Source organism: Uloborus diversus, chromosome 5 (genome assembly GCF_026930045.1).
Source record: "Uloborus diversus isolate 005 chromosome 5, Udiv.v.3.1, whole genome shotgun sequence".
In the NCBI taxonomy this organism is placed as follows: Eukaryota; Metazoa; Arthropoda; class Arachnida; order Araneae; family Uloboridae; genus Uloborus; species Uloborus diversus.
This window is the reverse complement of record NC_072735.1, coordinates 163,394,554-163,406,423: the sequence shown is the minus strand read 5'-3', so window position 1 is coordinate 163,406,423 and position 11,870 is coordinate 163,394,554. Positions and strand designations below refer to the sequence as shown.

Sequence of the window (11,870 nt, the reverse complement as noted above, 5' to 3'; positions counted from 1 at the left end):
TAACAACAAGACATTATTTTACAAAACAAAAAATATATTTTTTTTCACAAAAAAAGAAACAGTAAACATCCAGTATTGGCTCCAAAATATTTTTTTTTTTTTAAATAAAATAAAAATATGATATGTTACAAACAAATAGTTTTAAATAGTACCAAAGTCACTATTCAAATCGAAATTGTCATCATTGTTAAACCAATCTTCCGAAAAAATGGATAGATCGATGATAGGTGTGGCCGGTTGAAATTCCGGTACATTGCCGAGTCCGTCGTTCACCGTGTTGTACGACGGAGTGGGTAGTGGTGGTGGCGAAATGGGTTCATACATGGTGGTGTCGAACGATGGCGCAGGTGGTGGCGAAATGGGTTCGTACATGGTAGTAGTGTCGAACGATGGAGTAGGCAGTGGTGACAATGAAAAAGAAATTGATTCGTACATGGTGGTGGGGAACGATTGAGCAGGTAGTGGTGGTGGTGACGAAGAAGAAATGGGTTCGTACATGGTAGTAGTGTCGAACGATGAAGCAGGTAGTGGGGGTGGCGAAATGGGTTCGTACATGGTGGTAGTGGGGAACGAAGAAGATGATGATTCTTGCATCTGTTCCGGAGCAAGAAGAGCGTAGTGACAAATATTGTTCACCGAATCTTTGTTGTCGACCGTTGTGATCGTCTTTGTCGCATTGTTGTTGTTGTTGTTGTTGCACAAGCACGGGAAGAATCATCAATCGTTCCTGCGGGGGAGGAAGGAATCGATCCCGACGATGGAGATTCTTGATCAAAAGTTTTTTTTCGTCGTTGAACCTCGAAATCTCAAATTTCGTTTTCAAATCGGCGAGCGAGCTTGTTTTCATTCTGAAAAACGAAAAAAGGCATTTCTGAGGTGCGATTATCACATAAGTCGTTGTGGGTGCCAATATGCGAAAATTCTTTCGGGACGCAACACGTATCCTTTGAATTTTGCAAAGTCCAGACTCGTAAAATTTCTTTCCACGACTCTTTGCGTGCGTTTCAATTCGTAAAAATAAATCGGCACGTTCTTAGTCTGAATGACGTGATGTTCATCGGCGGCCACCGTCCTATAACCAAAAGTGAATCCGTATTTCACAAGGAACGTGTTTCCATGAACGAAACTCAGCCGTTGATCGGTATTCTTCTTTTTTAACGACGACGACGACGACAAAGGTCTCTTCAATTTGAGCGAAACTTTATTCCAATCCAATTTTCGTAACTCGTCGTTTACGGTGAGTCCTCCGTAAAGACTTCTTTGAAAATTTTCTTCAATCAAAGGAGTTTTTTCATAAATTCTCGCGAAACGTATTCTCCAACTATCCGCAGTGGCGGCGCGAGAACAAAAGTAGACGTCGGCGATGCAGTTTTGCGAGGCCCTTTTAATCATAAAATATTCTCAGACAAATAATTGAATTCATGGAATTAATTTTTGTACTAACTATTGGAACTTAGGGTTCCCAATTCACTTAATTGCTAGGACAAAAACATTTCGTGATTAGTAGCGCAGTCAAAAAGAAGTTTTTTTGGTGGTGGGTGGAGGAGGCGGCACATTGACGAGGGAAAAAATTACCTGATAAAAAGGGGGGTCCGGGGGTTCTCCCCCGTAAAAATTTTGAAATTTATAGTTGAAAAACGCCATTTTAGGCTTTTTTTGCTGATGTTAAGGGAAAAAAGGTACAGGAGGTCTCGGTGGTAATTTCTAGAAATTGAAGCCTTAAAAACGCAATTATAGGCCATATTTATTGAATTTAGGGTCAGAGACTGTCTAGATCGATTCTTAAAAAAATAAAAAAAAAGATCAAAATCAATCTAATACAAATTCTCGAAATTAAGTTTCAAAAACGCAATTTTAGACAAACTTTGAAGATTTTGCGGGAAGGAAGGGAGCTCTTCCCTCGAAAAATTTTGAAAGTTATGGTACTAAAAACTTTCGCAATATTTTATATTCAGGAGCCATTCCACTTAAACTTTTTGTTAATGTAGTTTAAAAAGCCTAATTGCTTATGATATAAAAGAAAGGCGGTATGGGGATCCTTGCCCGAATATTTTTTGAGATTCAAGCCCTAAAGATGCGATTGTAAGGCCATTTTTTATAATATTAGGCTCGGTAATTTTTTAAATTCAAGCTAAAAAAACGCAAGTTTAAGAGCCATTGTTTGTAAGGATCAGGCAGGTTGTGATTGTTGGGATTTTTAATTTTCTCTATTTTCACATAGGTTGTTCCTCATCATGAATGTAATGTAAATCCGAAATTTGAGATTTGTCTGACTCACCGTTTTTGAGAAAACAAATTTTTTTGTTTAGGGGGCGTGGCACATTTTTGCTGGTTTTTCAAATTTGCAGATTTTAATGTGTTTGTTGCTTGAAGCGCCCTTATAATGACATGGATTTTTAAATTCCATATTACTATATGGTCTTGTTAGATACTGTTACAGCTGTCAAATCGGTGACACTACGAGGGCGACGCCCACAAACTCCGCTTAAAAATGAATGAAAATGAATTTTTTTCTATATTCAAGGCTAATTTTCTCAAAGCGCCTTCATGATGACACCAACATTTTTAGATCATTTTCTAGCCACACTTACATACATCAAAAATATGTATCAAAATCGGTGTCACTATAAGTGCGCCAGAAGATATTGGAACTTTTATTTGATAAATTTCACAAAAACACAAATATTTAGAATCTAACTACAACTGTCACCCTCATAGCAGATATCTGACACTAAATTAGGATGATAACCAACATGTTTGTCTAACATTTGCACAAAAAAAATCGGTGTCACTCCTATTATTTTTGGAAATATAATCGTTCGAAGTTAGTACGTTATGGCGTTTTTCTATATTTATTTATTTAATCTTTTCACACCAAGATAGGTTTTTTTTTTTTTTTGAACATATTTATTTTTAATTTAATTTAATACAAAGAAGTGTACCTTATAACATAAACAGTTTTGGGCAGTAAGAGTGTCTTTTTCTTGAATAGAAAATGACCGTTTTGATATAGGTACAGGCGGATCTATTGTGCATAATATGTCTAGATTATCATACCAATACTCATCTTGTTTTTTCGGCCCGAACAATTTTATTTATTCCAATTGTTCTTGACATACATTTGACCTCAACTTGCAAATGGATTTTATACGAGAAAGTGAGCTCTTACAAACATCTTATATAAATGCTTCAAATTGTTCAACTATTAAATACCCCTGCATTGCCACAAGTTCAATTTAATGAAATTGGATGGGCTCTATCTTTACGAGCTCAGTTCAAGTTCACTTCAAAGCAGAGAAGCAGTATTTATAAGAACAATTTACGATTGGTGAAAATACTGGGAAAAAACAACATCCCAGTCAAGTTGCACACTTGATGAGAAATGCAGTTCGTAACGGGGAAAAAACTGTTCGTTGCTCCAGAGTATTGTACTGTGAACCAAATCCTATCCCCTTTTTTTTTCGATACAAGAAACAAGAAAAACGAATGCATTCTCAATACATCAAATGAGAATATTGAAGAAAGCGAACATTCAGAATCTGAAACTGAATTTGAGGATAACGTAGACCAAAACGAAGAAAACATTAAGAATCAAATCAACCAATTTCAGAAAGACGGTCATCTCTTATTGAAAACTGCTAATTTTGGAGCACTAAAGTATGGGAAAACATGGCATCCCAGAAAAATAGTAGAAGTTGACCATTTGCAAGTTTAGGTCAAATGCATGTCAAGAACTATTAGAATACATAAATTTGTTTGGCCGGAAAAACAAGACGAATATTGGTACGATAATCTAGACATGAACATGAACATATGACTGTTTCTGGAACGCCTGGAGCTTAGAGCTCCTAAATTTTTCTATTCAAGAAAAAGACTCTCTTACTGCCCAAAGCTATTTACATTAAAAGGTACACTTCTTTGCATTAAATAAAAAATAAATATGTTTAAAAAACTATCTGGGTTTGAAAAGATTAAATAAATAAATATAAAAAACTCCCATAACGTACTAACTTCGAATGATTATATTTGCAAAAAAAATAGGAGTGACACCGATTTTTTTTTTTTTTTTTGTGCAAATGTTAGACAAACATGTTGGTTATCAAACTTATTTAGTATCAGAGCTCTGCTATGAGGGCGACAGTTGTAGTTAGATTATAAATATTTGTGTTTTTGTAAAATTTATCAAATAAAAGTTCCAATATCTTCTGGCGCCCTTATAGTGACACCGATTTTATTACATATTTTTGATGTATGTAAGTGTGGCTAAAAAATGATCTAAAAACGTTGGCGTTATCATGAAGGCGCTTTGAGAAAATCGGCGTTGAATATAGAAAAAACTTTATTTTCGGTCATTTTTAAACGGAGTTTGTGGGCGTCGCCCTCGTAGTGTCACCGATTTGACACCGATTAGACAGTATCTAACAAGACCATATAATAATATTGAATTAAAAAATCCTTGTCATTATAGGGGCGCTTCAAGCAGCAAGCACATAAAAAACTGCAAATTTGAAAAATCAGCAAAAATGTGCCACGCCCCCTAAACTAAAAAAATTATTTTCTCAAAAACGGTTAGTCAGACGAAGCTCAAATTTCGGATTTACATTACATTCATGATAAGGAACAGCATATGTCAAAATAAAAAAAAAAATTTAAAAATGTCAAAAATCACAAATACTTTAAACTGCCTGATTCTTACAGACAGTGGCTCTTAAGCGATTTTCGATGTTGTTGAGAATTTGGGGGCTTTAAGCTGGAAATATCGCGAAATTTAAGATCTGGAAACAAATTTTCAGTTGCTCCATAATGCTTTCGGTGTGTGTGTGTGTGTGGAGGGGGGGGGGGAATTCGGAGGAGCAGCATTTTGAACATTTTCTTACTTTTTAATGAACTTAGGAAACAAGAGAAAAAAAGAAAAGAACTGAAAAGAAGAGCAAAAAAAAGATGGTAAGGGAGAATAGAGTTAGCTGATCAATAAGCTGTTGCCATTGAATATTTTTAACTCAGGCCCCGACTGATTTGGGCCAAACATTTGCTAAGGCTGGGGGGCTCTGTGCAGTCTCCCCTGCACACTATTTTGATTACTTTTGCGTCACCTGTTATCTTTACTAATAATAAAGCAGAAAGTCTCTCTGTCCGGAGGATGTCTGTAGGATGTCTGTGACGCGCATAGCGCCTAAACCGTTCGGCCGATTTTCATGAAATTTGGCACAAAGTTAGTATGTAGCATGGGGGTGTGCACCTCGAAGCGATTTTTCGAAAATTCGATGTGGTTCTTTTTTTATTCCAATTTTAAGAAAAAAACTCTCATAAATTACGAAATTATCATAACGTGGAACCGTAACATGGGCACAAGCCAATTGGCGAGATACGAAATTATCATAACGTGGAACCGTAACATGGGTACAAGCCAATTGGCGAGAAATTTCACCATACATTATTTGTAAATATACAGGCGAACCAAAAGACCTTTAATTTTTCTATTACGGGCGAAGCCGTGCGGGTGCCACTAGTATTTAATAAGATATTCAATTCGCAACTCCAGCGCTCGAATACGCTAGCTTGCGGAGATTTTCAAAACTGCCGACAAAACTAAAACATTGCGTTCCATGTTTTCATTTTGGGCAAAACAAATAGTTTGTTATGTGTATTTTTTTTATTTGTGTAATTCATCATTTGGAATCGTCATCCGCAACAGCGTAACATCAAAAATATCTGATATAAACTGTGAGTACACATTTTATTTATCTGAGTACACATTTTTCAATTCGATGAAAAAAAAACGAACTTAACAACATTGACTGGACACTTTTCCTTAACCTAATTCCACATAAATGATTTAAATAACCTTTGTAACTACAGTATCCTACTGAAATAGACAGTATGCAAATAAATTTTCTTGAAAATATTTATCGCAGAACAGATTGAAAAATCCAGAAGGAACGTTAAGAATTTGAACAATAAAAAATAAAAGTTCGCCGAAAATCTGTTTATAGGATTATGGTTTTAAAATTGTGTGAAAGAATAATGTATCTTGACAAGATTTCGCATATCAGGTAAATCATTTCCATAACGAATGAATTAAATGCATGATTTCTTTTGATAACCAATCATATAGTCATAGAAATAAATTATCTAGTGTTAAACGTTACTCTTGACAGTCTGCCACGTATGTGCACTATGTGACAAAAATGTCAACAAATGCCGGAAATGTCACGAAACTGAACTTAATATGTACTAATGTATAGAAAAAACGGTACAAAATGAAAATGCCGTTCGAAGCGAACCAAACATTTTTGAATTCCGAATTCAACATCGTGAAAATGGCTGCTTCAGAACAACTTACTGTGTGTTCTGCATAATTTTTTACTTTCGTAATACTTTTTGATTTCTAATCTCTTTCTACATGGGTTAGAATAACCAAAAGACTTTGAAAAATCTTTTCAAATGAATAAAGAACAAAAAATCATACATGCGAACAAAAATATCTATCATTTCCTAAGTTTAGAAGCAATTTATATGTTACAGCGTGCGTTTGTTTTAGTTTTTTCATCAGCCATTAGACAGTGGCTGCAGCGCCCCCTATAGTTTGTTGGAGTTGCGAATCAAAAACATGGAAATATCTTAAAACTTCTGAGAATTTACTTCTGAGAATTTTGCGAGGCCCTATCCGCGCGAGGCCGTCGGCAGGTGCCGACGTGGCCGACGCCTAGCGCCGCCACTGACTATCCGAGTACATGTAAAACAAAAACGGAATGGCCAACGAACGAAATCGTTGAACAAATTGCGTCGGTAAAGTCTTTTTTCCCATCGTCTCGAGATCCAAATTCCGAACATCCAGTACGTTCTCGACGGCAACACAATCGGCTGGAAACACATCGACGTTTTCTTCCATATCGTTAGAGAGAGAGAGAAAGGGAAAGAGTGAGGAGTTTATGAAGAACGCGCGAGCTTTTTATCTATCGGAACCGGAAGAACGAACAGCTCGTTTTGCAATTGGATCGCATCAAGGTCGTATAGTTGCTTGCGTAAATGAAACGTCACGGTTTTTTTTTTTTTTTTTTTTGCGCATCGAGATTCAATGAACGATAGGCGTTCTCCAAACATCCATCAAGAGTCGCGAGGCCAACAAGATTTTGAAACGATGACAATCCGGGTCACGACAACTCGGACAAACGTAATGCGGGTGATAGTATTTTCTCATCTCTTTCATTCCCTCCACGTACATTTGAGTCATGCGTTTATCGTTTCCGATCACATATTTTTTCAACAAATTAAACGTAATATAATCCGCGGCAAAAAATATGTCCGAACAATGCAATCGTTCCATGTCAAAGAGTAAATAATTTATGTGAAACGGTTCGTCTCGACATAAAAAAGCTATTCCGTTACTCACGGAATAACCATTTTTCGGATGAGCTGCCACGATAGCAGGCACTTGATTGAAAAATTTAATCGGTCTGATTTCTTTTTCCAATTTCAATTTTTCGGCCAATAAAAATTTGAATCGGTCGAAAGGCATCGTTTCTTCTTCTTCTTCTTCTTCTTCATTTTGTTGCTGTTCATCTTTGTGAACGCGTTGATGATGGTGGTCCGATCCATCGAATAATTCTCTCAATTCTTGACTCGTCGGGTGAATACTTGTATCCATTTTCGTTTTTTTAGAGGGGGGTTAGTAGTCCAACTCGAAACGAAAAATTTATACAGAGTTTCAATTTTGCATTTAAAATATATATATATATATATATATATATATATATATATATATATATATATATATATATATATATATATATATATATATATATATATATATATATATATATATTTTTTTTCTTCAATTTTCAGATTCGCATACCGAATCGTTATCACTCATTTCTTCCTCCTCATTATTTTCATCTTTATGTTCTTTAGTCGAATCACGATGATAGTTGTCTTCTCTTTTCAAAACTTTATCGGTGATGTTTTCTTCTTTTTGCAAGTCATCTTCGAGTTTTATTTTTTTTACTATTCTCGATCGATTTCTTCTTTGTTTCCTTGCGTTGTCTCTTTTTTTGACGCTGTTCGTTATCGTTATTATTGTCATTGTTATCGTTATTCCAATTCTTTCTCAAAATTGTCGCATATATACCAACGTGATCTAAATAATAATTTATCCAATTCGCGTCTTCCTCGCAGGAAACTGTTCGTCGATCTTTGTCGTCGTTCGACAATGCCCGATCGATGATTCCATAAACGCAATTGGGATCGTTTATATGTTGATGCATTTGTCTGACGTGGAATACGTGACACGTTACGGGATCCAAGTAGTAATAATTTTTTTCCCATCCTTCGTCGTCGTCCATCAGAGTGAGCGGGTAACGCAAATTTTCGAAGTATTTTCGAAAATCCACTCTATCTCGGTTGTCGTCGTCGTCTTCGTCGTTGTTGTTGTCTTTCTCCGTTTCTTCTTGTCGCCGTTGTTGTGTTTTTTTTTTCTTCCGCAATTGTCGATCCGAAGCAAAGAGTATTTCCAAAGCCGAACCGTGAATCGATTTGTATTTTTTGTTCATGATTCCGGCACATTTCGTCAGTTCGTTCTTTGAAACATAATCTTTACTCAAAACCGATTCGACGATGCACTTTTCGTCGTTGGTGAAGAGAGAACCGTTGGATTTGTAAATTTCGTACAATCGCATTTGACACTCGCGATGAACTTTGATGACGACCGTACCACCACCAGTTTGTTGAGAAAAAAAAGTCCGTCAAACCGTTCCAAAAGTTTGGTCCGTTGAAAATACGGGCGACCGTTTCCAAAACGCGTAAATGGATGGTCTGAAGAGATACGTATTCATTCTTTTCTTCCCGACGAAATTCTCGCAACAGGAATCGGTCTAAAATATAACCGAGTCGCGTATCCAGTAAGGACGACGACGAAGATACAACAACATTATCATCATTATTAGAATTTGCAGTTACGTTCGGATCGGCCATCTGTCTCGTATAAAAAACACAAAAAGAAACACGAATAGTTTCTATTTTGAAAATGAAACGTTTGAAAATAGTGGGAAATACTTATATACACACATACACACAAGTCCAACGATTACAGAAAGCAACTAGAATGTAAAGATTCAAAAAAAAAAAAAAAAATATATATATATATATATATATATATATATATATATATATATATATATATATATATATATATATATATATATATATATATATATATATATATATATATATATATATATATATATATATATATATATTTTTTTTTTTTTTTTTTTTTTTTTTTTGAATCTTGTTTTCAAGTTATATTTTAATATTTTTTGGAAACCAAAACTAGTCGATTTTTTTGACTAAATATTTAGGGGTGGATTTATCACATCCTTTATTATTAAATTAGATGTTTTTTTTTTTTTTTTTGGTGTAAGATTGAATTTCTTACATTCTTCATTATTGAATTAGACGGTCGATAGTCGTATATTTGAACATGAACATTGAATTTGAAAATTCAAATTGTGAAACGAAAAAATGTTGGTATCCTTCTTCATTATAAAGTGTTTTCAGCTCTTTGGGTGTTATTATTCCTTTTAAACATTTAGAATGGGATAGCAAATCGTTAAACTAGAATGGAACCGTCGTATCTTTTAACCGTTTCAGATTAAATGACATCTGTATTTATTTTTTTGGATAGCAAATCGTTAAACTAGAATGGAACCATCGTATCTTTTAACCGTTTCAGATTAAATGACATCTGTATTTATTTTTTTTGGATAGCAAATCGTTAAACTGAAAAAAAAAATAGAATCGTCGTATCCTTTAATTGTTTCAGATGAAATGACATTTGTATTTATTTTTTTGGGATAGCAAATCGTTAAACTGAAAATAAAAATAGAATCGTCGTATCCTTTAACCGTTTCAAATGATACTCAGCATTTGATTATTTTTTTGGAAAGATATGACAAGGAAATTTTTTATTAGTTTATATTCTTTTATTTCACATATAACACAAATACAAACTGTTTTGATTTAAAAAAATAGTTCAAGTAAACAAACAAACAAACAAACCCTTTTTTTTGAATAGCCAATATTGGACAGATATTTATTTAAAAAAAAAAAAAGAATGGAGAAAAGGGAATTTTTTTCTCCATTCTCTTTTTTTTCCTTCACTTTATTAACATTATATTCATTTACATTCTAATAAAAAACATACAGATAATTATTCTCAACACTAAATTGAAATTTACCACCATTAGCTAATTTCAGTTTTAGTCCTCTCAGTGTATTTCCATTAGTACCTTCTTTAAAATAGGTGGGTATCAATGGGTTAGATGATTTGATTCTCATTGAGTATCTATTAAAAACGTCTCCGGAGGTTGAGGGTTCTTCTTCTTCTCGGGGAACGGGAATCTGTGGTAGAGTTTCGGTTTCCTCTCTGTTACATCGAATTTCTATTTGTGCTATATCAATCTCCATTTCATCGTCTTGTTCTCGTTCCATTTTCATTACGGGAGTCGGCACTGGGCAAGGAGTGGGTGGTGATAATTCTTCTTCTTGTCGTTCCATTTTCATTACGGGCGGCTGCACTGGACAAGGAGTAGGTGGTGATAAGTTCTCCTCTTGTTCCATTTTCATTACGGGCGGCTGCACTGGACAACTAGTGGGTGGAAACTCGATCAATACGTTCGATTGTCGTTCTTCTTCTTCTTCTTCATCTTGTTGTCTAAACGAATCGGACAATGCATCGGTGTCGATAATCAGTCTGTCCTGAAATTCATCTTCGTCGAAAGGCGGAGGTCGTTCAATGATCGGGTATGCGGGAGCTATACGCAAAATGTGAGGGGTCGTAGCAGTAGTAGTAGTAGTAGTAACAGCAGTAGTAACAGCAGTAGTAAGAGTATTGGTATTATACTCTACGGCTCGCAATTGCAGCACTCGAGCATCAAACCGGTAGAGTTGGTAATGTCTTTCACAGCATTTGAATAAGTGTTCACCATGGAGCATTTTCTTTCCTACGTTCCAGCCAAATTTTCTGCAGTAAACACATATTTGAAGAGGGTTGATTCGATGTTGAAATTTGCAATGATTTTCATAAACACCAAACGCGACAACACTTTCACATAACGGGCACAAAGTTTTCTCCTTAGCGTTTCGGCTAACGAAATTCCTAAACTGTTTGTATTCCATTGCGTCGTAGCGTAGTAGTAGTAGTAGTAGTAGAGTCTCGAATGGAATGAGTGGGGAAAACAGCAGCAGCAGCAGTAGCACTTTATTTGTTGCGGGCGTACAGAGTCGAAACCCTTTTACCCGAGGTCCAAGTCATAAGTGATCATAAGAAAGAGCTAGGGGTACTGAGTGAACATCGCGTCTCCGCTGGGCGGAGCGAAAGGAGGGGAGAGGAGAAAGAGGCACTGCGATTCGTCGGGATTAGCGGATCGTCCAATGGGAGCCCTGTGCCCGTGAGGACAAGAGATATAACAAATTTTTAAACACAACACTTAGAGGATATTTTTGTATTTTCTAAAATTTTATCTATTTTTTTGTGGCTCAAGGCCGAATTTAGGTTTTTTTTTTTTTTTGAAATAAATTTATATATTAATATAAAAACATAAAGGACAAAAACACACGAAAAAGGGCCCCACGGGCACTGGGCTACCCTGGGTCAAGCTGCGGGTTGGGCATAGGATGCCGCTTTGTTCCCATGGAGTCATAGTCAAGGTAGCATGAGGAATGGGGGTAGGGGAAGTTGCTAACGTTGTTGAAAAATTTTGCCTGTTGTCTAATGGTGGGGTTGGGGTGGAGAGCAATTTTGGAGTAGAAGGTCTTAGCTTGTTTAATAATAAAGCGGGAGATTGACGGGATTTGGAGATCGAAATGGAGGT

At 35.7% G+C, this 11,870-nt stretch overlaps 1 protein-coding gene across 1 annotated transcript; it reads right to left on the bottom strand.

Annotated features, from left to right (window-relative positions):
- Positions 1 to 141: 141 nt before the first annotated feature.
- LOC129223242 (uncharacterized) lies at positions 142 to 10,992 on the bottom strand. The gene is made up of 2 exons (XM_054857807.1): positions 10,354 to 10,992; positions 142 to 594 (listed from the first exon to the last, which is right to left on the bottom strand). The coding sequence occupies exons 1-2, from the start codon at positions 10,990 to 10,992 to the stop codon at positions 142 to 144; spliced, it is 1,092 nt and encodes a 363-aa protein (XP_054713782.1).
- Between the last annotated feature and the right edge of the window lie 878 nt (positions 10,993 to 11,870).

Bases quoted from the DNA above. Each gene is read 5' to 3' on its own strand.
- LOC129223242 (XM_054857807.1), bottom strand. From the start codon at position 10,992: ATGCTCCATGGTGAACACTTATTCAAATGCTGTGAAAGACATTACCAA. The intron at 595-10,353 runs GTTTTTAATAGA...GCTCCGGAACAG, and splicing joins AACCCTCAACCTCCGGAGAC to ATGCAAGAATCATCATCTTC.